General features: G+C 45.1%; 1 protein-coding gene across 5 annotated transcripts in view; it reads left to right on the forward strand.

The window, feature by feature from the left end:
- usp25 (ubiquitin specific peptidase 25) overlaps positions 1-26,922 on the forward strand; it is a 182,985-nt gene that overhangs the window by 112,127 nt on the left and 43,936 nt on the right. For 3 of the 5 annotated variants that reach the window (XM_052015231.1, XM_052015234.1, XM_052015236.1), the window contains 3 exons: positions 10,397-10,510; positions 13,109-13,204; positions 25,491-25,669. In XM_052015231.1, coding sequence (XP_051871191.1) covers positions 10,397-10,510; positions 13,109-13,204; positions 25,491-25,669 — 389 coding nt within the window. The remainder of the gene's footprint in view (positions 1-10,396; positions 10,511-13,108; positions 13,205-25,490; positions 25,670-26,922) is intronic. The other 2 variants (XM_052015232.1, XM_052015233.1) reach the window with 2 other exon arrangements.

Here is a 26,922-nt window from a genome sequence, read left to right on the forward strand (position 1 = left end):
CCTTGGAAAGGGAGTCAAAAACTAGGGGGCATAGATTTAGGGTGAGGGGAAGAATTTAAAAGGGACTTGAGGGGTAACTTTTTCACACAGAGCTGCCAGAGGAAGGGGTGGGTCTTGGGGGGATAAGGGCCAAATGCAGGAAACTGGGACTAGATGGGTGGGCACCCTGATTGGCATGGACTCGATGGGCCGAAGGGCCTGTATCCTTGCTGTATTGCTCTATGACTCTATAATAGGAACCTGAGGGACAACGTTTTCACCCAGGGGGTGGTCAGTAGAGCTGCCAGAGGAAGTGGTTGAGGCAGGTACGTTAACAACATTTAAAAGGCACTTGGACGGGTACGTGGATAGGAAAGGTTTAAGAGGGATATGGGCCTAGCTTAGATGGGAATTTTGGTCGGCATGGACCAATTGGGCCGAAGGGTCTGTTTCCATGCTCTATGACCCTTATGATCAGGAACATGAAGCCATTGGCAGTTTTCCATCCACACCAAAGCTTGGAAGACTGAATGTAGGACAGATGCAAACTCAATTCCCACTGGTCTGTGTAGCACATTTATACACTGAATGAACTTGCTGAGGCATCAAGTGCAGGTTTATAATTTATCAAATGTAAAGTAGCAACATTGCAACTAAGAAAGGTGCAGATTTGTTATCACAGATGACGTGAAACTTGTTATTTTGCAGCAGCAGCACAGTGCAAAGACAAAAATTACTATAAATTACAAAAACAAACAGTACAAAATAAAAGGAATAATGAGGTAGTGTTCATGGGTTCAGGGGCCGTTTAGAAATCTAATGGCGGAGGAGGAGAAGCTGTTCCTGAATCGTTGAGTGTGGGTCTTCACGTTCCTGTACCTCCTCCCCAATGGTAGTAATGAGAAGAGGGCACGTCCCAGGTGGTGAGGGTCCTTAACGACGGATGCCACCTTCTCGAGGCACCGCCTCTTGAAGGTGTCCTCGATGGTGGGGAGGGTATATAATATGTAGATACTCCTGTATATAATATGCAGATGTATATAATGTGTGGCTAATCTTTAACATCACTGTTGTGCCATGTTTCATTTTGAGCTCTGAGCCCCCAGTTCTGGTGTTGCTAGTTCTAATTTCATCCTACAAAAGTTGGCTTAAAATATATCAGCATGGAACACTGGCATCCAAGAGGGTAACAAAAAATTCGACCGATAAACAAATGTCCAATAAACATTCCACAGGGTACAAAATACAGTCCGTTTAATTAGGGCAGGGAGAGGCAGAAGTGGACTTGGCAATCATACTGCTGAACTCTGCTTTTCACCCCCAGCATCTGACTATGATTGGCAATTGTGGGGTGCAGAACAGAGCACAAAACTGCAGTGCACTTGCATTGCATTTCTGAAATTCACCTTGGCTGCAAACAGTTTTTTTGCCTTGCACACCCTTTGTTCTTCACTTAAATGGTGTAAATGATTTGTTTTTGTGTTCGTGTGACTCTTTCACTCATAAACATGTGTGCTTGTATATATCTGTGGAAAAGTTATTTCTTGGAAGAAACATTATCACCAACAGTGCAATAATATGGTTTAAATAGATCCCATCAGTGGCTGGAGGAGGGAAGAGTCAGCAGACATACTAGATGCCCTCAATCCTTGTCTTGGGAAACTTTAGGCTTAAATTAGATTAGCTAAGTAAAGTTGCCAATGGTACTGGGTTGTCTGGAACGCAGGAGTATTTCCTACACGTGGTTGCAGGGAACTTGGGGAATGACATCCCTGCAAAGCTCCAGTCACGTGTGCGGTGAACAGTTAGGGTGTCCGGATGCAGTGTCAGTCCAGGGGATTTGCGAGGAGCACTGGTTTGTGGGTGCTGCGGTCAGCATTGTTGATTGGTGTGTGGCAATAGACCAATAGTGGAAGTGCCATTTGAGACGAGATGGGCTGGGTGGAAGTTGAACTTCATTTGATGAAGCCTGCTAGAAGATGATCTAACAAAAGTTGGCAACCTTGTAAAATAGTGACTATCTCTGAAAGTGCGGTACTGTAATTTCCATAACGCAAGGTGAAAGTTTGTAGATGGAGGAGATCGTTGTGGTTTGATAGAGCAGATAGTCCACATGATCAAAGGAGCTGGTTTACAGTGATTAAATAAGTTATCCTGCTTACTAAACGGGATTCCAGTGCATTCAGCATTGCATTGGAACTCGGTGATCACCACGAGCCAGGGGCTATGGCCAAAGTTCATCCAATTGTTACAGTAACATCTTCTTGTCAGCAGCAGCCAGGCCAGGTTGGTGTGGGCTAATGCCGAGGCTTATAAACATAGAAAGTCCTGGAAATTCTCAGCAGGTCAGACTGCATCTATGGAGGGAGAAACAGAATCAGTGCCTTGGATCCATGACGCTTCATCGGTATTGGTAAAAGTTAAAAATCAAAGCTATTTTAAGTTGCCGAAAAAGGGGAAGGAGTAGAACCATAGAACAATACAACACAATACAGGCCCTTCGGCCCACCATGTTGTGCCGACCTTCAAACCACTCCTAAGACTATCTAACCCCTTCCTCCCACATATCCCTCTATCTTAAATTCCTCCATGTGCTTATCTAACAATCTCTTGAACTTGACCAACGTATCAGCCTCCACCACCACCCCAGGTAGCGCATTCCATGCACCAACTACTCTCTGGGTGGAAAAACTCCCTCTGACGTTTCCCTTGAACTTCCCACCCATTACCTTAAAGCCATGCCCTCTTGTATTGTGCATTGGTGCCCTGGGAAAGAGGCGCTGGCTGTCCACTCTATCTATTCCTCTTAATATTTTGTATACCTCTATCATGTTTCCCCTCATCCTCCTCCTCTCCAATGAGTAAAGCCCTAAGCTCCTTTAGTCTTTCCTCATAATCCATACTCTCTAATCCAAGCAGCATCCTGGTAAATCTCCTCTGCACCCTTTCCAACGCCTCCCCATCCTTCCTATAATGAGGCGACCAGAACTGGACACAGTACTCTAAGTGTGGTCTAACCAGAGTTTTGTAGAGCTGCATCACTACTTCGCGGCTCTTAAACTCTATCCCACGACTTATGAAAGCTAACATCCCATAAGCTTTTCTTAACTAACCTATCCACCTGAAGAAGGAACAAAAGGAACGTCTGTGGTAGGATAGAGGCCAAGAGAGACCGAATGACCCAAGTGCTGGTGGTGGTGATTGAATGAGGGTGGTGAGAAGGCTTGTTCATCTTGGATGCCCTGTAAATAGAGGGAGATGAAAGACGATAGAGGTTGGGGGGGGGGGGGGGGGGCGGGGGGGTGGTGGATAAAAAGCAATGAGAGAGTGTTCATTTATTAACATTGATGTCCGACCCATAGTAGGGTCACCACCATTTCTCTGCTGGGATGGGGAAGAATTCAGCCTGGATTCTTGCTTAATACACAAAGGTAGTTGGTGACGATCTAAGGGCAGTAATCACAAGGGGTAATTGGGAACCCATTTCTCTATGCCAAAGTTTGTAACCTTTGTTTCTGAAGGGAGGGAGTGGTGTGTTCCTTTAAATAAGAAACTGCGACCATCCCAGGGACACTGGATCACCCTGGTGGGATTGGCCATTTTGAAGGAACCAGCAAGGATCATTAGAGACCACGTGAGGCTATAACCATGGGCGTAATGTGGGCCTTAGCTTTTATTTACATCCTCAGCTTGAGTTTGGATGTCCACATGAATAAACAAAAAAGACAATCTATTTATGAATAACAGTTGACCCTTACCATGGTCTGAATTTGGAAAGCAAAGTAGCCATTACAGTTCAGTTGTTGTAGGGGTGCAAACTATTATCATCTGATTAGATACTTGAATTCCTAACTTCCAAATGTTCTGCTTCCTCGCACCCCACTTCACTCTCTTTGTTGAGCCACAGGACCCGATGCAGGTTTTGCCTGCAAAACGATAATTCCTTTCCCGCCACAGATGCTGCTCTACCCACTGAGTTCCTCCAGCAGACTCTTTCTTGCTCCAGATTCCAGCATCTGCAGTCTCTTGTGCCTTCACTGTGCCTGTGCGTGGATAAGATGCTTTCCTCCTTGCACAACCCAAGTTTTGTTCGACTTACCTCAGACAAAGGATAATTTGTCAACATCACAGTGCAGGGACAAAACACCCAAAGAAGAAAGACGAAATAGAATTGGTGATGCCAAAGTTTGTAACCTTTGTTTCTGAAGGGAGGGAGTGGTGTGTTCCTTTAAATAAGAAACTGCAACCATCCCAGGGACACAGGATCACCCTGGTGGGATTGGCCATGTGTATGGAGATGGTGGTACTGTTGTAACAGACGATTGATTCCAAAACATCTGCCAGATACTTGTGTGCCTCTGGTCAAACTGGCTAAAGGTAACTATAATTTACATAATGTATATTAAGAATGAATGAAATATTTTTAAAAATAATCCAAACTCAAGCTGACAATGTAAAAGCAGGCTGCTGAGCTGAGGCCTGTAGGTTGCTCAGTGCAGTAACTCAATGAGTCTTTTGCGTTTCCCATTCAGCAGGTGGGTATTGGCTCACTATTGCACAGACTGGTCTTTTGCCTCCCCCACCCATCTCCCCCCCATGGGTTATCAGCATGGACCTTCCTCTATGTGCCATGACCCACCTTGTACTGGAGCTGGTGGTTGGGATTGGTGTGCTCTGTTCTTTGAAGGATGGTTCCAGGTGAGGCATGCCCCAAAGTTGCAAGGTCAGCCTGGAGCTTATAACTTGGTGGGTGGGGGAGGGGGGTGCTCAATCTGTACTTATTTGTTGGAGCTGGCCAATGGATGTCATGGAACAAGAGGGGTACATAAGGCAGAAGAAAGAATTAAATTTTAGCAGTGCATTCTCCCTTTTGTCTTCTTGCATTATAATCCCTGTATATGAGTTGCACTCTGTTGCTGCCCGTTATGGTTTTGTTACTGACCTTAAAGCTTCCTTTCTTCTGTACTTTATAACCCTACATCGGCCCTTGACTCCTCTACCAGACTCCTCTCTGTTGTATGTTGTGGATGCTCCCCGTCGCTCTCTGTTAATGTGAGAGAAAATTGTCTGCGAAATTTTGATGTTGCGTTGAGTCCTTGTGATCAGTAAACATTGCTCTTCCCATTTGCAAAAATACCAGACAAAATGCAATACTTTATTTTAGCCATTTCTTACTCTAGGGGTCTTACTTGAAGCTTGCGAATTTTGAGGTTGTTCTTCAGGACTGCGTTATTTTGCTAATTTTGATTGAACAGTTCAAACCTCTGATCATAAGAAGTGACAGACCCGTATTCACAAGAACTTAGAACAGTACAGAGGACAGGTCCTTTGACCCACAATGTCTGTGCTGAGCACAATGCTAAATGAAACTAAATCTCTTTTGCCTGCACAGGATCCATATCCCTCCATTCTCTGAATATCCATGTGTCTATCTAACAGCCTCTATTGTACCTCTTCTACCACCACCTCTGGCAGCCCGTCCCAGGCACCCACCACTCTCTGCTACAAAAAATAACTTGCCCTCCCACATCACCTTTAAACTTTCCCCCCTCACCTTAAATGCATGTCCTCCGGTGTTTGACATTTCTACCCTGGGGAAAAAGACTCTGTCTACTTTATTTATTCCTTTCATAATCTTACACACCTCTATCAGGTCTCCCGTCAGCCTCCGACGCGCCAGAGAAAACAATACAAGTTTGTCCAACCTCTCCTTTTAGCTCATACCCTCTAATCCAGGCAGCGTCCTGGTGAACCTCTTCTGTACCCTCTCCAGAGCTTCCACATCCTTCCTGTAATGGGCTGACAGACTTCACTCAGTAAACACAGAAGTACTGCTCTGTGAGCCCGGAGAGGAAAATGGGATATGGGAGGGTACCAGATCACTCGGAGAAAATCCACACAGTCACAGGGAGAATGAGCACACTTCACATAGACAGCATCAAAAGTCAAAATTGAACTCTGACTATACCCCACTGCCACTCCACCCCCCCCCCCCCGTACCCCCCCCCCCCCATCCTTGCTATCACCACCTACCTGTCTCTTCACCTCTTTGGATCCGATGTTAACTTGGTAATATGACACAGATGGTGGTTTTGTGCTTGGAAGCCTGTGACTAATTGTACAACATGGTGATCGTTGCTGGGACCCTTATTGAGCTTGGAGTTATACAGCATGGAATCAGGCCCTTCAGCCCAATTGGTCCATGCTGACCAAGATGCCCCATCCAAGTTTGACCCATAACCTTCTAAACTTTTCCTATCCATGTACCACCCATGTCTTTTAAATGTTGTTATTGTACCTGCCTCAACTACTTCCTCTGGCAGCTGATTCCACATAGATACCGTCCATTGTGTAAAAAAAAGTTGCCCTCAAGTTCCTACTAAATCTTTCCCCTCACATGTTAAACCTATGCCCTCTAGTCCTTGATTCCCCAACCCTGGAAAGAAGACAATGCATTCACCCAATCTATGCCCCTTGTGATTATATACACCTCCATAAGGTCACCTCTCAGTCTTCTATGCTCCAAGGAATGAAGTCCTAGCCTGTCCACTCTCTCCCAATAACTCAGTCTCTCAAGTTCTTCTAAATCTTTTCTGTACTCTTTCCAGTTTAATAACATCTTTCCTATAGCAGGGTGACCAATCCTTAATGTACATTAATGATCTAGATCTGAATGTAGGAGGTGTGGTTATTAAGTTTATAGGTGGTAGGAAATTCGGTGGTCATGTTGGTGATGAGGAGGGTAGCTTACTCGAGTGATCTGTTGGTAAGATGAGTAGAGCAATGGCAGAGGGAGTTTAATCCTAAAAGAATGTGAGGTGATGCATTTTGGAAAGAACATGAGGATACAACATGCAGAATGAATGTGGAACCTTGCAGGCTATTGAGGAACAGTGGGATCTTGTGTATGAGTCCAAGATCCCCGAAGGTGGCAGCACAGGTAGAATGCATGAGGGGGTTCTGGCTATCATTAGTTGGGGCATCGAGTAAGAGAACAGGGAGGTGATGGTATGGTACAGCTTTACAAAACTTTGATAAGGCAAAGCTGGCGTAGCATGCGCTGTTCTGATTGCCACACTATCAGGATGTCATTGCACTGGACAGGGGGCAGAGGAGAATTCACCAGGACATTGCCTGGATTGGAATGTTTCAGTTATGAGGAAAGACTGGATAGGCTAGGTTTAATGTCCTTGGAGCGGAGGAGACTGACATAAAACCTGACTGATCTATACAAAGTCATGAGGGAGTTTAGATTAGATGGTACGAAACTTTTGCCCCATAACAGGTGTCTGAAACTAGAGAGCAAAGGTCTAAGATAAGGGGCAGGAGGTTGAGAGAAGGCTTGAAGAACTTTCTTCCACCCAGAGGGTGGTTGGAATCTGAGGGGGTGCTAGTGGCGGAGAATCTCGCAGCATTTAAGAAATGTCTAGATGAGTATTTGAATGGCCTAAGTATGGTAAATGGGATTAGATGGGGCAACAATCTGCTGAAGGAACTGAGCGGGTCGAGCAGCATCTGTGGGAGGTAAGGAATTGTCGACATTTCAACCTGAAGCTTTGACAATTCCTTTCCCCTTGCAGATGCTGCTCAACCTGCTGAGATCCTCCAGCGGATTGTTTGTTGCTCCAGATTTCCAGCATCTGCAGTCTCTTGTGTCTCCTTAGTATAGATGGGTCCTTGATCAGTTGGTACGATGAACCGAAGGGAGCGTTTCTGTGTTGTATGACTCTATAACCTCTGTGGAGCTGATAGCTGGAGGAGAGTGGTGGGTAGCCACCCTTGTGCTTGTGTTAATAAGATTTATTAGATTCAGGTTGAAGTTGCTTCTTGCTGGTGATGTTGGTGTTGCTTCCAGATGGGCTTTTTTTTTGCCCAACTTCCTTGAATACTTTGAATTTTGAGTTTTCCATTGTTTTCCCTTTGTCTTTCTTTACACTTGCTTTTGCAGCAATTTGTGCTTTTCGTTTTTCATTCATATTCCATCCCCCGTACTCTTTCAGCCGAGGGAGGTTTCACCGACGACATCTTGAATTGCATCGTTTTCTCTTTTCCACTGGGTGGTGCCATGGAGCCACTCACCAACTTGGCTGCATGGTGCATTTCTCGGCTCTTGGTCTTGTGCTATTGAATGAGTTTGTGCTGTTCATTTGCCACAGACCTCTCCTGATCAAGTAAATCACGGTTTCCGTCAATAAAACCAAGACGTGGGCTATAAACAAGCCACACGGTGCACCTTGAGAAAGGATATATTAAATGGGAGGGACTGGGTGAGAATTATTTGAATGAATATTCCCAGAAATCTAAAGAATTGGTTTTCAAAATATTCAGGAGAACTGATGTAGAGAAGTATTTCTGGTCAGGAAACAATGCTGGAAGCAATCAGCAGGTCAAGCAGCATCACTGCAGAGAGAAGCAATCAATGTGTCAGGTCAAAAGTGAGAAGGCAAGCGTGCTCTAAGCTGTGGGCAGAGCAGAGGAAATATCTGTGGTGTTGTCAAGGTTAACGTTTATTTCACAAAATGGCAAGTGGAGCAAAATGATACAGAGACAAACCGAAACACAATAAACTGGAACAATGGTACAGCCTTATCTGTGGGGGAATAAAGCAGGGTTTACCTGTTAAACTCAGTGTGGAGTCCTGAAGGTTGTAACGTGCCTGGTCAGCTGATAAGCTGCTCTTCCTGAGGATCGTAAAAATAGTTGTAACCTTGACAACTCTGTTCTGCACCCCATCACAGACATACCCTCTTCTCTCCACCTTCCCCTTTCTCCTTGTCTTCTCATTTTTGTCCTCAGCGTTGAAGGTCCGTGACTCAAAGCATTGACTGTTCTCTCCCCACTGATGCTGCCTGATCTGTGGAGCACTTCAAGCAGTCACCCTTTTTTGTTTTGGATTTTCAGCATCTGCAATATTTTGTTTCAGTATTTCTGCTGCCGAAGGTAGATCTACAAAACAAAAACATTTCAGTAAAGGTTGGGAAACGTACATTCAGAGGGAGGTGGAAATTAAGAACTCACTTAGAACATAGAACAGTACAGCACAATACAGGCCCTTTGGCCCACAATGTTGTGCCGACCTTTAAACCTCGCCTAAGACTATCTAACCCCTTCCTCCCACATATCCCTCTATTTTAAATTCCTCCATATGCTTATCTAGCAATCTCTTGAATTTGACCAATGTACCTGCCTCCACCACTGCCCCAGGCAGCGCATTCCATGCCCCAACCACTCTCTGGGTAAACAACCTTCCTCTGACATCTCCCTTGAACTTCCCACCCATTACTTTAAAGCCATGCCCTCTTGTATTGAGCATTGATGCCCTGGGAAGGAGGCACTGGCTGTCCACTCTATCTATTCCTCTTAATATTTTGTACACCTCTATCATGTCTCCTCTCATCCTCCTTCTCTCCAAAGAGTAAAGCCCCAGCTCCCTTAGTCTCTCCTCATAATCCATCCTCGCCAAACCAGGCAGCATCCTGGTAAATCTCCTCTGCACCCTTTCCAACGCTTCCACATCCTTCCTATAATACTTATACCATTTACAGAAGGAAACTACCATTTACTTCTGTAAGTGGTAGTTGATGCTAGGAGTATTGTTAGTTTTCAATTCTGATAAGTAGTTGAGAGGGTTATAGTGGAAAGGCAAGCATATGAAGATGGATATAAATCAACCATGATGCCACAAAATACTGAACAGTTTCAATAATGCCCTACACCTGTTCCTCTGATGCTTTTCCCTCAGTGATGGTTAGGAAGAGGACCAGGGAACTGTGTGAAGAACTGAGGGCCCATGAGTACTCAGAGCAAGGTTAAACATAAAATCTTTACATGAATGCAAAAAAGGTGCGAATGAGGAATGACACTCTCTCTCTCTCTCGAGTATCTCATCGTACAACGGGTGGTGGTGGGGGTGCCCATCTTTGTTGGGACGAAGCATCGCATTCACCTGCAACTCCCCTGGTGGATGGATTGACAAGCCCTCTCTGTTCTCTGGAGTCATGCAGACCAGAATGTCCCTAATTTGTGCTGAATCTGTCAGGTCAGCTCGGTGATGTGCAGGGCACTTTCCTAGACAGTGCACCAGTTGGTTTCTGATGGCGATAGTGCCTGACATGGTTGTGGGCCCCTTGACAGTGAAACACCCCGTTAATATTTCTACGATGATTCCACATCAGGGCAGAGGATTGGCACTGTATTTGAGGAAGATGAAGGGAACATAAAAGTAACCAGGGGAAAGTTAAAGTCATAGAGCAAACTATGGATCTTTTTGCTCAGGAGTCTCTTGTGTCTCCGAAAGTTAAAGTTATGCCTAGAGTGAAGTGAACCCTTTGACTGATCGATTGTTTTTTGTGACCCTCTTTTCCCTTTCCCTGTGCTGTCCTTCACTTCCTTGTGTGTCCTTGACCTTTTCCTGTAGGGCTCTGCCACTGCTTCCCTCAAGCCAGGCCCCAGCCAGCGTGTGGTTGAGGTGGAGATTCCTCATATAGGAAGGTTGGTCATAGAATCAGAGGAAGGCGGTTATGATGACGAGGTATCTACCCAGTGCCTGGCAGTGTGTAACTGGATGGATAGCATGTGGCTAGCTGATGCATGGCACTCCCTAATGGGCATGTTTTATGCACTGCTGTGTGTAGGAGTGCTGGCAGCTACATGTATGTAATTCCAAATAACCATAATCTACGGTAAAGAGTACATGTTGCACATTGCACAACAAGGAAGGTAGAGTACATAGGGTAGGACCGAATGCATGTAGGCTGGGAGTGTATAGGCTGTACAACGCAGGCTGGACCGTGTTTCAGTTCCATAATGCAGGCTGGACTATGTACAAGTTTCACAATGCAGGCTGGGCTGTGTATAGATTCCATAATGCAGGCCGGACGGTGTGTGGATTCCACGTTGCAGGCCGGACGGTGTGTGGATTCCACGTTGCAGGCCGGACGGTGTGTGGATTCCACGTTGCAGGCCGGACGGTGTGTGGATTCCACGTTGCAGGCCGGACGGTGTGTGGATTCCACGTTGCAGGCCGGACGGTGTGTGGATTCCACGTTGCAGGCCGGACTGTGTGTGGATTCCACGTTGCAGGCCGGACGGTGTGTGGATTCCACGTTGCAGGCCGGACGGTGTGTGGATTCCACGTTGCAGGCCGGACGGTGTGTGGATTCCACGTTGCAGGCCGGACGGTGTGTGGATTCCACGTTGCAGGCCGGACTGTGTGTGGATTCCACGTTGCAGGCCGGACTGTGTGTGGATTCCACGTTGCAGGCCGGACCGTGTACAGGTGTCACAAAGCAGGGCAGGCTGCACGTGGTATGGTGCACACTGGGCATCATGTATGTGGCACGCATGGTTCTGCGCCCTGTACAGTCACACGTGGAAGATTGGGCAGAGTAGGGGAGAAGGCTCATAACACAGTAACTGGCAGGTGGTTATGGTGGGTGGATGAGAGAGCACATTTTGCAATGCAGGCGAAGGGAGAGGGTACCATCTAGATTCATCAGGGTTTTGTACAGGTTATAGAATATGAGGTAGAGGGCACGGCATACTCTTTACTGATGCTGTACTCTGACATTGATTCACTTATGTTGGCACTGACCACAGGTGACTTGTATCAGTCTAATTCTAAGCAGACATTGCAAAATACAGCTTCTTATAAATTTTGGAAACACTTGCAAATGCCTGACTGTTATTGACCATAAATAAAATAGCTTAGGTAGTTTTTTTTGGCATGAGAGAGAGAGAGAGTTTCAGTGGACATTTTCAGACAAATCTTCCTCTGTTTTTATCTTTTGCAACTCTGCAGTCCATTTAACCAAACAGGTTATTATCTCCCGGTGCAGTGGAGGAGGTGGGAGCTATTAGCTGATTCCATGAAATATCTGCCTATTTTGAATTAGCTTCAAGTTCCTGTCGATTGATCTGTGTTGAGCAGCGACAACCCTTCACTTCACAGTTGGTCTTTACGCCAGGGACTCCCCTCCCTCCCCCCCACAGGGGGTTCCTGTCACTGATCCTAGCCATCCTTTGCTGAAAAGGCACTCTAGCTACGGGCCACGATGGCTCCTCTGGTCAAATTGCCTACCTGCGGCAGTTCTCTGGGCTCATCAAGGAAGAGGGGACCCCTGCCCCCCCCCCCCCCACTTAGCAAAGATTACTCAATAGCTCCCTGCAGCTCCACACCTTAGCAACCATTAAACTTGAGGGAAGAATGCATGGAGACTGGAAGACAATCCCAGGATTTCACTGTGTTCTGTAGGCCGTTTAACAATACTTCTTCCCTCTTCAGTTGGGCTCAGGAGCGAGGTCAGATTAGAGAAAATTATGGAGCCAGACTTTTTGTTATTCTTAAATAAGCACTTGAGACATGCTACACAAAAGCAAAACACTCTCATAGACCAGTGGGGTTAAGTGACCTATTTTGGTGCTATAAATTCTAGGTATATGCTGTGAGTGCACTGTTTAGAACATAGAACAGTACAGCACAGGAGTAGGCCCTTTGGGCCATGATGTCTGTGCCGAAAATAGCAGATTCAGGGAATTGGATACGTAATTAACAGGAAGAAAAAAATTGCAGGGCTACGGGGAAAGAACAAGATGGGGTGGCAGTTACTGGAAGCTATAGGATACCACGTTCAGAGCAGGTAGGATGTTGTCGAGTGGCCTCCGGTGCTGCATTGGTCTGTATCCCTCAGCTAGCGATCTACAAGGAGTACTGGTGGCTTGAACGCATGAGGGAGAGAACCTCATTCAGTGTATGGCTGGGCGTTTGTGGACCGCATGATTGGCAGCATGTGATGAACATCCGCATTCCGCATCCCCTGCCAAGCTCTTAACCATTTCCAGGGCAGATTAAATCACATTTGTTTCTTTCATGTTTCTCGTGCATGCGCTGTCTCAATTGGCTTTTATTTTTTAATATGCAAAGCATACAAAAACCATTGCTTAATTCACTGCTTACTACGTTGTAGCATTAATCATTTTAAGATTTATAAATCGGCTTTTTATCTCATACTCTTTGTGAATATCCTTTTTCATTTAAAAAGAAATAAAATTTTAAAAGTGTTGCCAATTCATGTGTTTTGAATAGATTTATCCATAATCTGATTTTTCACCTACAACCCCTTGTTGGCAGGTCATGCTGACCCCAACCATGCAAGCTATAATCATGGCTATAGGTAAAGCCAGGAATGTGTATGACAGACACGGTCCTGAGGCGGGGTTCTTTAAGGTACTCACTCCCTTTTATATTTCATTCTCTGTGATTGAACGCTGCCTGCTCTTGCATATTACGGCAATATTGAACCCAGCATCGTGCATTTTATCACAAGGTCTGTCTCCAGGCTTTTACTGACTCCAGGCTTTTACTGACTCCCTTCTCCTTTTGTTCCCCCTCTATTTTTTCCTAACTCCTTTCTTCTCTCTGGCACTTGCCCTTTTCTTATTTCTTTTCCTTCCATTTTATTACCTCCCCCCTTTTTTCTCCCAGCCCAGCATCTCCCTGACCTCTCATTTCCTCCTCCACCTTCCCTTTAATTCCTCCCTCTTCCATTAACCCTTACAGTAAACCCATAACTTCTGGGTGGGGAGTGGTGACGGACTCCAGAAGTGACAAATCGCCCACAAACCCTGGAAAACATAATGCTATCCATTCCCCACTTGACTCCAGGAGATTACGATGCAGGAGGGGTTTGCAGAGCTGAATGAGGTTTTTATTTACTGAGAGATTTGCCCTGAATCCTTTTCAAGGTGGGAAGTTGCATAAGCACCAACCCCGGGCTGTTAGTGGGACATTTAATACTTCATTAGTAGCAGAATACCAGAGCATGAACGGCATGTTTTACCATCTCGCTCAGAACTTCCACACTTTGAAAGATAAAGGAGTTGCTCCCCTGGGAATCATCTAGATAGTCAGGTTGGATGAGCTCATGAACAAATGAAGTGTTAATTTATACATCTTGTCGTGCCATTATCAGGGACTACAAAGACTATGCGATGAGGGTGGTGGTAGATGAATACTGTATCAATGGGTTTTGATTGCAAATTTGCAAAAAGGCAAAAGTTAAGGATTTACTGTCCTGTTTTAATTTTTTCCCCCATTTTTCCTTTGTCAACTCTCACTCCTTCTTGCATTCCCATTTCCTTGCCTCTCCACTCCCACCCAAACAACTTGGAGTAATTAGTGTGATGTACTGCAATGCACCATTTATCTCTCCCGTGCTGAATATAGTCACCAAAATGTTGAAAGTTACTGGAAAGGGCTGAATGTTCCTGGAACAAACTCTGTTCTTCCAGCGCTGACTTCAGCATCTCCCACATTCAGTGTTTGTGGGGTTCACAGGATGGTTTATAAAGCAAAAGGCAATGCACGATTTATGAGTTCATTATTGCTGTTAGATTACGGGTACTTGTTATGCAGTTAAGAGATTCTATTAATGCTTTAAAATTGAATCTGTCATCACAGTCTATGATTCTTCTACCTGCGGCACCTCTGATTTGAACTGTAAGTTTCCAGATTGAGTGAAGTAGTTGTTTAATATTTGGTTCAAGAACTGATTTCAGGAGGTGGGGTGGAGGGGAATGTGATTACTAACTACCCTCCTTCAACAATGCCCTTTCTTTAACCCTACCATAATGTAATGTGTTCTCATTTCTCTTTCTTCTTCTGTATCCGAGCTTGCATTTATTCTATGTAAGGTTTGTGATGAGCACAAAATCTACACACAAGCAGGAGGTTAGGCATTTTATCTCCAGTGCTGAAGCCTGTCCGTTTCATTGGTACAACTACTTCTCATCTTTGGAAGCTTCACCATCGCCAGCCTCTGCTCACAGTTGACACAAGGGACTGGGAAACTGTGGCCTCTGTCAATGCTCCCTAAGGAGATGTGCATTTATATAGCACCTTTCACAACCTCAGGATGCCCCTTAGCACTCTGCAGCTACTTATTTACAATTTAACTTTCAGTCTCTATAATAACCTGGAACATGCAGCAAGTAATTTTCCCATAGCAAGGTTCCACAAACTGCCTTTGAGATCAGAACCACAGAACACTACAGCATAGAAAACAGGCCATTTGGCCCTTCTAGTCTGTGCTGAAACTTTATTCAGCTAGTTCCATTGACCTGCACCCAGTCCATACCCCTCCAGACCTCTCCCATCCACGTATCTATCCAATTTATTCTTAAAACTTAATAGTGAGCCCGCATTTACCACGTCAGATGGCAGCTCGTTCCACACTCCCACCACTCTCTGAGTGAAGAAGTTCCCCCTAATGTTCCCCCTAAACCTTTCCCCTTTCACCCTAAAGCCATGTCCTCTCGTACTTGTCCTCCACCTAGATTAGGAGAGATATTTAGTTGAAGGACATTTATCGTTCAGGACACCAATGAGAATTCTGTTATTGCATTGTGATCTTCTTTTGCCCACATTACAGAGCAGTTTAGCACCTCATTTGAAAGATGGCACAGTAGGACAACAGGGAGTGCTGCTGCCTCACAGCTTCAGTGACTCAGGCTTCGATCTGGATCTAAAGTGCCCTTTTTATAGAGCTTGCATGTTCTCCCTGTGACCACATGCACTTCCTCCAGCAACAAACAATCTGCTGGAGGAACTCAGCAGGTCAAAGCAGTATCTGTGAGGGGAAAGGACTGATGCAGCAGGGTCTCAAGCCGAAACATCGACAATTCCTTCCCCCCCCCCCATGGATGCTGCTTGACCCGCTGAGTTCCTCCAGCAGATTGTTTGCTGCCCCCAGGTTCCAGCATCTGCAGCCTCTTGTGTCTCAGGTTTCCTCCCACATTCCAAAGACATGCTGGCGGATTAACTGGCTGCTGTAGATTACCCCTTAGTGTAGGTAAGTGTCAAAAGACCCAAAGGGGAGTTAACGGGCATGTGCGAGAGAATAATTTGCAAGACTACAGGAAAATGAGAAGTGGGATGGGATGGCCTCTTATGTTGGAATTAGTAAACAATGGGACCTATGGGAGAGCAACATTCCCTCTGCACTTCACTGGCTCATGTGGTTGAGACTCAAGTTTCGATATTTTTGGTAATAGCTAAAAGGACTGGCCAGCCAAAATATTACCTAGAACACTACAGCACAGTATGGGCCCTTCAGCCCATGATGTTGTGCCGACCTACATATATAAACCTACTCCACAATCAATCTGACCCTTCCCTCCTAACCCTCCATTTTTCTTACATCCATGTGCCTTTCTAAGAGTCTTTTAAATGTCTCCATTGTATCAGCCTCTACCACCACCCCCAGCAGTGTATTCCAGGCACCCACCACTCTCTGTGTAAAAAAAAAATAAAACCTACCTCTGACATCTTACCCTAAACCATCCTCCGCTCACCTTAAACTGACATCCTCTGGTATTGGCCATTGCCACCCTGGGAAAAAGGTGCTGGCTGTCCACTCTATTTAGGCCTCTCATAATCTTATGCACCTCTTATTAAGTCACCTCTCATCCTGCGTCGCTCCAAAGAGAAAAGCCCTAGCTCACTCAACCTTTCCTCATAAGACAGCCTTTGATATTCTTTGATTTCTGTTTTTGGTGGAGAGAATTTATCCTCCATCACCTTCACAACTTTCTCTACTTCATTGCTGTTCACAGATCAGGTAATGTCCAAAAGCAGTAGGCCAAAGATCAGAGCAACTATGATCTCATTGAAAGGTGGAGTGAGCTGAAGACTGAATGCCTGCTCCTGTTTCTTATGTTCTTTTAGCTCCATGAATAAGACCTTTCTCTTGATGCAGGGTTTCGACCCGAAACGTCGTTGATTCCTTTCCTGCCCACAGATGCTTCTTGACCCGCTGAGATGCTTCTTGACCCGCTGAGATGCTCCAGCAGATTGTTTGTTGCTCCAGATTCCAGCATCTGCAGTGTCTTTTGTCTCCAAGACCTTTTTCTTATTGTCGAATTCTGCCACTGATGCCCTTACTTGCTGTAAAACTAGTCCAGTCTTAATTTTGCACTCCCAAGAATACGTCATTCATGCATCTTCTTGGACCTCCATAACTCATGGCTCCATAACGAAGACTTCTATCAAATTAAGTTGAATTATCGAAGACATTTTGAAACAAACCCTTATTGCCAGCAGACTTCAATTCTGTCAAAACAGGATGCATTTCAACTGAAATCCCAGAATGTATCCCTGAATCTGCTAACAAAGTAAAACCAGCCCAAGGTCCCATCAAGGAGACATTCATTTATAACTGTCTTTGAAAGAGAATTGATTGTAGTTGTCAGCTTATAAAAGGCAGGCAGTAGTTGTTCGGGAATCAAAAGGAAAATGCTGGGAATACTCAGGTCAGACAGCATCTGTGGAAAGAAGAAACAGTTAATGTTCAAGGTTGAAGATCCTTTGTCAGACTGGGGAAAAGAAGGAAACAAGTTAGTTGCAGAGGTGGTGGGGGAGGAATGGTTAAACAAAGTGAATATCTCTGAGGCTGAGGGCAGGGATGTCGTGGTGACAAGCTGTTGATGAAGCCATCTGGTTGGTAGGTAAATGAGGGCACTCAGAAAGCTAAAAGAGTAACATGTCAAAGTTGTGAAGTGCAGGTCAGTTGTAGGAAATGCCCAGCAGATCAGGCTGGGTTAGCAGAGAGAGAAATGATGAGTTAATATTAGATGAATGACCTGCAGCAGGACAGGACAGATACAACCAGAAAGTGAGTGAGTTAAAATTGTTCAATTCAGTATTGAATCCAGAATGCTGCAACATGCCCGGACAGAAGATAAGGTGATGTTCTTCAAGTTTATGTTGAGCCTCGTTAGCACAGTGCAGGTAACCACAGACACTCAGAGTCAGGGTTATTATCACTGACACATTGTGAAATTTTTTGCTTTGAGGCAGCAGTGCAGTGCAAGACATAAAGACATAAAAATTACAAAAATAAATAGTGCAAAAAAGGAATAACAAGGTAGTGTCCATGGGTTCACTCGGGTCAAAGTGGGATAGAGAACCGAAGAGACAGGCAGCGAGAAGCTCAGGATTGCTTCTGTGGAGAATATGTGCTCCAGAAAACATTCACTCAGTCTGCACTGTCGAGGAGGCCGCATCGTGAGCACCAATTACAGTCCACTAGATTGGAAGAAGAAGAAGTGAATCACTGCTTCACCCGTAGGGTGTGTTTGGGTCTTTGGATGGTTGAGATGGGAAGAGGTAAAAGGGCAGGTGTTGCATCTCCTGCAGTTGCATGGGGGCATATTGTGAGAAGGGGAGGGATTGGTGGAGACAGAAGAATGAAAAGGGAATGTTGACCAGAGTCCTGATTGCAAATTGCGTCCCTGTGTGTGAACATCAAGTGAGGATGGGATTGAACTTCACTATAGTGCTCACCATTGGACCACACCTGCTGGGCATTCAAGAGCTGCCACTTACTGAAGAGCAACAGAAAGCCTCGCTCATGGATTGTAGCCTGTGTCAAGTGTCCAGAATATTCAGGATAAGAGGGAATTAAGTTGGCAGCAACATAATATAAGCAGTATCCTTTTCCACAATCTTGTTGAAGGGATTCAGGATCTGCTCCTCATACCTGATGAGGCACTTGTCTCTAACTCACTGACGGTTCACAGAATGTGATGGACAGGCTTTTTGGGTTGTTTTCTCTGGAGCGTCAGACACTGAGGTGAGACCTGAGAGAAGTTTATAAGATTATGAGAAGCATAGATAGGCTAAACAGTCAGAATCTTTCTCCCAGGATAGAAGTGTCAAGTACTAGAGGACATGCATTTAACGTGAGAGGGTGAAAGTTTAAAGGAGATGTGTGGGGCAAGTCTTTTTTACATAGAGAGTGGTGGATGTCTGGAACAGGCTACCAGGGGTAGCAGTGGAAGCAGATATGGTAGCCACATTTAAGAGGCTGTTAGGCACATGACTATGCAGGGAGTGGAGGGATGTGGATCATGTGCAGGCAGAAGAGAATTAGTTTAATTCAGCATCATGTTCAGCGCAGACATTGTGGGCCAAAAGAACTGTTTCTGTGCTGTACTGTTCTAAGTGTGCACCGAGTTCACCACAGCTGCCACTTGCCATGTCACGGTGCAACAACTTCCCACCCAAAATCCACATCTAAGCTCTGGAGAACATGGATCACTGCTGCTCTCTCGGTCAACTCTAACCAGCTGACTTGCCTTGATAGACAAGCAGTTACTGAAGTTTCTGTAATTGCTGTCATCTTTGGTAAATGGACTCTGTGTGTGGGACAAGAAGCCAGTTCCTTCCTCTTGTGCGTGTGAAAGCTGGATCACGTACTCAGTGTAGGAGTGGCAATTGATCAGCTTCCACCCTTGTCTCAGAAACGTTCTTGGGATGAGCAGATCACCAACAGATCGATTCAGCCTTTAACCTGTACAGACTTTGCTGGACAACCACAAGCCTTGCTGGCTGGGGAAAATGAATTGTGTGCCTTACCATTAGATACCATGAACCATAGAAAGCATCCTATCCGGATGCATCACAGCTTGGTACGGCAACTGCTCTGCCCAGGACCGCAAGAAAATGGAGAGTTGTGGACACAGCTCAGCACATCACGGAAACCAGCCTCCCCTCCATGCACTCTGTCTATACTTCTCGTTGCCTCGGTAAAGCAGCCAGCATTATCAAAGACCCCTTCCATCCCATCCCATCAGGCAGAAGATACAAAAGCCTGAAAGGATGTGCCGCCAGGCTCAAGGACAGCTTCTGTCCCACTGTTGTAAGACTATTGAACGGTCCCCTAGTACAACAAGATGGACTCTTGACCTCACAATCTACCTCGTTGTGACCTTACACCTTATTGTCTACCTGCATTGCACTCTCTCTGTAGCTGTGACACTTTACTCTGCATTCTGTTATTGTTTTACCTTGTACTACCTCAATGCACTGTGTAATGAATTGTATAAGCGGTATGCCAGACAAGTTTTTCACTGTACCTCGGTGACAATAATAAACCAATTCCAATTCCAAAGGCAAGCACTGTGCAATTCAACTCCAGCCACAGTGTAGAGGAAATTGAAAGTTCTGATGCAACGGTGTAGTCAAGCCAGGTCTAAAGAAATTCAGCATTCCATTGTTGACTGGAAGGAGACTGCTCAAAACCCATTTGGTCCAGAGGAGTCAGATCAAGGCTGGTGCCATTACCATGACAAGCTGGTGAAGATCTCGGGTTGATTGGTACACCAAAGACCATACTAAACAGGTTCTCTTCAAGTTGCACATCATCCCAACTTGGATATATATTGTCATTCCTTCATCATCATTGGGCCTAAATCTTAGTCTTCTTTTCCCCCAACAGCACAGTAAGAAACCTTCATAGCAAACCAAACCAGCCTCCCCTCCATTAACTCTGTCTACACTTCCTGCTGCCTCGGGAAAACAGACACCATAATCAAGGACCCCTCTCCCCTCCTTCCCCCCCCCCCCCCCCCATTCTCTCTTCTCCCCTCTCCTGTCAGGCGGTAAATACAAAAGCCTGAAAGCACGTACCACCAGACTCAAGGACAGCTTCTATCCCGCCGTGATCAGACTCTTGAACGGTCCTCTCATACGCTAAAGATGAATTCTTGATCTTCCAATCTACCGCATCGTGGCCCTTGCACTCTCTCTGTAACTATAACACTATATTCTGCATTCTGTTTTCTTTTTAGTACGTTGATGTACTTGTGTATGACATGATCTGTCTGGATGGCAGACAAACAAGCTTTTCACTGTATCTTGGCACATATGACAATAATACACCAATGCACCCCCACCTTCTCAAGGGTAATTTGAGGAGGTCAGTAATGCTGCCTTGGCCGGTCATGCCCAGATCCCCAACAAAAAGGAATAAATGAAAAGAGCTGAGGCCCACAGCTGAAAGTAGAGTGAGTTCCAGCTTCCTGGAACTGCAAAGAATGGAAAGGTTACCCAGTCGTACATCACCTCTTCTCCCACATTAGTGACAAGCATCATTGAATGACTGTCATCTCTCTTTACATCTGTCAGGCTGTTGTCCACTTGCCACTGTACTGATCTATTGCTGCTGTTCATAACTTGAAGAGAAGCATTTATTACCCATCATACTCCTACATGGTTAGAGTTCTTTAAACCTATTTGCCAGACTCTTTGTTCAAACTACTCAAAAATTTGTTTGCAAAGTATAACTTTCTGTCCATCATATCCCTTCTTCTAACTTCTAGCCTCTCCTAACTCCAAAGCTTCCGAATAGAAACCTTGTACTCTTGTCAAAATAGTTAATCTGCATAAAAGTTAGAGCTCTGTTGATGCCTGTGGTGTTCATCAACACATCATTTAACTTGCTAGCTCATCCCAGAATTTCCTTATTTTTGATCCTTTGGTACTGCTAATTAAAGTTGGTGAAGGATGCTTGTGTCTTTAGTTTACTTGTTGGTTCAGTAACAGCGGTGTCCAGTGCCATACAGTGAGCTCCAGTATTGGTCCTTATTCCATACTGATCTCAGTTGAGGCTTTGGAATTCATCTCCCTGCTCTAAAGTGGAAAAATAAGAGATATATCAGCCAGGTTTTTGCCCCTGATCGTTGTCAGTCACTCCCACATGCAAGGGAAAGTTAAGATTCGGATTTAATGTGGGAAGGTGAAGCCGACAGCGATAATTGCCCAATGCGCTATAGACAGTTAATCGTGCATGTCTTAAAAGGCTGATGAAACATAGATAGAACAGTACTGCACATTACGGACCCTTCGGCCCACGATGTTGTGCCGCCCTATATAAACACTTACTCCTTGATCAATTTAACCTTTCCCTCCTACACAGCCCATAGCCCTCTATTTATCGAACATCCATATGCCTATCTAAGAGTCTTTAAATTTCCCTAATGTATCAGCCTCTACCACCACCCCTGGCAGTACATTCCAGGACCCACCACTTGCTGTGTAAAAAACCTACCTCTGACATCTCCCCTAAACTTTCTTCCTCTGACCTTAAACTGATGTCCTCTGGTATTGGCCATTGCCGCCCTTGGGAAAAGGTGCTGGCTGTCCACTCTATCTATACCCTTCCTAATCTTATATACCTCTATCAAGTTGCCTTTCATTCTGGGTTGCTGCAAAGAGAAAAGCCCCAGCTCGCTCAACCTTTCCTCATAAGACATGATGTAGGTAAAGTTTGTAATACTTAAATTTACAGAGCAGTTCGTTAACAACAAGAACACTTATAAACATTCAGTCCATTAACACTGTCTCATCAAGTTCTTCTAGAGGAGGCCATTCAGCCCATCATGATAGTGCCTGTTTTTGATTAGAGTTTCTTAATTAGTCACACTTTGCTGGTTCCCCATAGCCCTGCAACCTTTTCCTTCTCGTGTTCTTATCCAATCCCCTTTGGAAGGTTTGTGTTGAATCTGATTCCGACCCTTTCAGATTATCTTAACTCACTGATTGAAAACAAAATTCTCTTTAGTCTCCCATTGCTCCTTTTGGGGTCTGGGGTACACGAAACTCAGATCTTGAGTTTCGTGTACCCCAGACACTGCTGAGTATCTAATTTTCTCCTTGTTTTTCAAAATCCCTCAATCCTGAACCACTCCACTAAATCTCTTGTTCTTGGCTCAACCAACTACAATCCCAGCTTTCCAGTCTCTCTAAAGAACTGAAGTCCCTCAACCCTAGGACTGTTCTGGTGAATGGTCAGAGTGTGACTTTAGCTGGCAAATTATTCCACAGTGGCCTTAGTCATGGTAAAGTAGTAGGATAGATATGGAGAAGTTATTTCCTCTGGTTGGGCAGTCCAAAAGAGGGGCTGTAATTTTAAAATTAAAGCTAGACTATGTAGGAGCCTGTTTATAAGTACAGAAAGGATGGAAATTCAAAACTCCCTCCTCCTCAAGTGATGGATCAATTGCTTGAGTTATAGGGGGTGGTTGGTCAGGCTAGGTCTTTGCTCCTTGGAACGTAGGAGAATGAGGGGCGACCTTATAGAAGTGTTTAAAATTATGAGAGGCATAGATAAGGTGGACAGTAACAGCCTTTTCCCCAGGGTAGGGAGTCCAAAACTAGGGAGCAAGATTTAGGACGAGAGGGGAACGATTTTAAAGGGAATTGAGGGGCAACTTTATCCACGCAGCGGGTGGTCAGTATATGGAATGAGCTGCCAGAGGAAGTGAGTGAGGCAGGTACAATAGTAACATTTAAGAAGCACTTAGATAGGTACATGGAGGGGCGGGGCTTGGAGGGATATGAGCCGAACACAGGAAATTGGGACCAGCTGTGTGGGCACCATGGTCAGCATGGTCTGCTGGGACGAAGGGCCTTTATCCCTGTTCTATGACTCATTGACCTTTTCACTGCAGAGCTGGACTTGTGTTGGGTTAGAGTATCAATGAAGCAGAATTAAAGTAACGAACCATCTTTATCTCTTGGAAACAGGATCCAGAAAGCAAGAACCCTAGACTGGTGCCTATGGTTCTGTCATTAACATCACAAGCATGTAGCTTCCAGGAGGGATACAATAGGGAAGATGCTTTGGCTTCTGTATGCTGTTGGGCCAAGCTCAAGACTAGTTGTGGGTGGTTAATGTGGTTTAGTTTCCTTGGATGCACCTTCCATGCCTTTATCCACTGTGTCCTCTGAGGGGGTAGAGTTCCAACACACACACACGTCTATTAGCACTCCTACTTTTCCTCTCCCACAGCTCAACGCAAGTGGTTTGAGGTTTTGTGACAAAATAAACTTATAATCGAATCAGAGTACATACAACAGAGGTGGGTAAATGAGAGTTAACCTGTGTCCTACCAGAAAGGTAGAACAGGCTTGAGTGACTGAGAATAACCTGCTCCCGTTCCCAACGATACACAAACAAGTGAAGTTTCTATGCAGCCTGTGTAATTCACAATAATATTCCAAAAACAGGTTCACCTTGGAGCACACTATATTTCCTGAGAATATGGAAGTATTCGAATAGCTGCAAGTTTTGCTTGTGTGTATCATTTGTGATCATTTTGAGGTGCACAGATAATACTCTTGCATGAATGGCAACAACTGTTCTTGAAGGCAAATTCCTCGAATTTATTTCCTAATGGCCAACCGTTCTTAAAGATTGGATTGAATCCATGCTCAAGCTCTTAACCTGGTGGTGGTCCCAGCTTGACTAAACATACAACATACTGGCTCTGTCACAGACATCTTTACCAAATTCTGACCACTTCTCAGAGTTTTAAATCTTGTGGTGCGATATCATCTGGCAACTTTGAAGAGCAGGGAAGTTGCTGAGATATATTAAAAAATTGACGAGTTAATTTATTGAGAGAGTTATTTGTCTGTTAAGTGACCTCCTTCAACAGGTCTGTGCCAGTGAGTGTGACGTGTTGACTTGCCTTTCTGTGCTCTCATGCAGCCACCAACTTTGAGTAACTGGGAAGCAATCCCAGAGATGGTGCAATTGCCTAACCTCTGGGTGACCATATACCTTTCTCAGAGAATTCTCTTCCCTCATCGTCCTTTAATTTGTATTGGGGAAAGAAAAAGGGTCTACTTTCATGGAAGAAAGCCCTGTGGTTTTGAGCAGCAAAGCTTGAGATGTAGTGTTATGGACAATTGTATTTTACTTCTCCCCTTCTGCCTTGGAGGACGCTGCACCAAATAACACTTAGTCAGTGCTTTCTCCAAGTGACCACCCATCTCGGGCGATCCTTTGAGGTGGCTGACAATTTAACGACAGGGCACATCTGCAGGGTCTGGACCAGAAATGTCGACCATCCTTCTGCCTCCACAGAAGCTGCTTGACCCGCTGAGTTCTTCCAGCAATTTATTTCTTGCTCCAGGTGACGGCATCCGCACCATCTTGTGTCTCCATGCCTTAGCTGAGGCCATTTGTCACATCTAGGCAGAATCACAAGGCAGCAACTTGATTTGGGAGGCTTGAGAGTTCCATTTGACCCTCCTTACCTCTTTCAGAGTAAGTTAACACATCTCCATAGCCATTGAGCAGGAATGAAAGACTAGGATGTTATTGTCTACACGGATAGATTTTTAGCAACTCAGCATAGATTAGATAAGATATCTTTATTAGTCACATATACATTGAAACACACAGTGAAATGCATCTTTTGCATAGAGTGTTCTGGGGGCAGTCCACAAGTTACGCCACGCTTCCGGCGTCAATGTAGCAGGCCCACAACTTCCTAACCCGTATGTCTTTGGAATGTGGGAGGAAACCGGAGCACCCGGAGGAAACCCACGCAGACACGGGGAGAACATACAAACTCCTTACAGACAGTGGCTGGAATCGAACTCGGGTCGCTGGCGCTGTAATAGCGTTATGCTAACCGCTACACTACCGTGCCAGCCAAGGTAGATCACAGCCAAGCTTTACCAAGAAGCCCATTTGAGGCTGGGATGTACTGTATGCCGTTAGGTCAGGGATTTCCTTCTCCTGTATGTTTTTGGTAGACCCAGTGGTTCTGTTTTGTTGTAACCTTACGGTGATCCCCTCCCGCTCTTGGGTGCCCACAGCGGTTCGGAGCAGTGTTGGCACTCTCTGAATACGTTTCTCGTGGGTCTTCTGTTCCTCCAGGCCTTCACAGCGGAGTACTCGCGTTTGGTCAGACTGGCACAGGAGGACACCACGCTGGACAACGACAACCGGTTAAAGCATGTGGTCGTCTACTTGCTTCACAACGAAGCGCCAAAGAAAATCATCGAGAGGACACTGCTCGAGCAGTTTGCAGATCGGAACCTCACTTTTGATGAACGGTATTTTTATTATTATCAAAATAAAATAAGCTCCTCTGATCTTCGGGACATACCACAGCACGTTACAGACAATGAAAAGAGACTTGTTTCAAAAAAACCGTAATCATTGTTTTAATAACAAACTGTTGGTTAGTGTCATACAAAAATATAAATTAAAAGCAGGAGTAAAGTCATACAGCACGGAAACAGGCCCAACTGGTCCATGCCGACCAAGATTCCCATCCAAGCTAGTCCCGTTTGCCCGCATTTGGCCCATATCCCTCTGAACCTTTCCTATCCATGCACCTGTCCAAGTACCTTTTAGATGTTGTTAATGTACCTGCCTCAACCACTTCCTCTGGCAGCTCATTCCATATACTGACCACCCTCTGGGTCAAAAAGTTGCCCCTCAGGTTCCTATTAAATCTCTCCCCTCTCACCCTAAACTTATGCCCTCTAGTTCTTGATTCCACAACCCTGGGAAATTGACCTACTCAATGTGCACAGTGTCTCAGCCCCTTCAAGCCTGCTCCACCATTCAATAAGATCATGGTTGCCCTGATTATAATCCTGACAGTACATTCCCACCTAAAAACCCCCTCCTGCACCCCTAGTAACCTTTCACCCCCTTGCTTATGAAGAATCTACAGTTACCTTAAATACATTCAAATATTTTGCTTCCACTGTTCTTTGACGAAGACAGTTCCAAAGAGACGAGACATATTTTCCCTCATCTCTGACTTAGGTAGGCCCCCCTGAATTTTTAAACAACAACCCTAGTTCTAAGTTCTTCCACAAAAGGAAAAGTTCGGTCTCTCAAAACCTGCAGGATCTTCTGTGTTCCAATAAAGTCATCTCTCACTTTTCAAAATATAAGCTCAGCCTGCCAAACATTTCCTCGTAAGACAACATGTCTGTTCAGAGATCAGTCTGGTAAACTTCTGAACTGCATCCAACGCATTTATATCCTTCCTTAAATTGAGCCATAGGGCAATACAACACAGATACAGGCCCTTCAGCCCAACGAGTCCGCACCAACCATGTTGTCCACCTAGCTAGTCCCAGTTTTCTGTGTTTGAACCATATTCCTCCAGATCCTTCCCTCCATGTACCTATCCAAGTCCTTCTTAAATGATACTATTGTACCTGCCTCACCCACTTCCTCTGGCAGTTCATTCCATATACCCACTGTGGGTGAAAAAGTTGCCCCTCGGGTCCCTTTTAAATCTTTCCCCTCTCACCCTAAATCTATGCCCCCTAGTTTTGGACTCCCC

The sequence above is a fragment of the Pristis pectinata genome, chromosome 4, assembly GCF_009764475.1.
Source record: "Pristis pectinata isolate sPriPec2 chromosome 4, sPriPec2.1.pri, whole genome shotgun sequence".
Lineage (NCBI taxonomy): Eukaryota > Metazoa > Chordata > Chondrichthyes > Rhinopristiformes > Pristidae > Pristis > Pristis pectinata.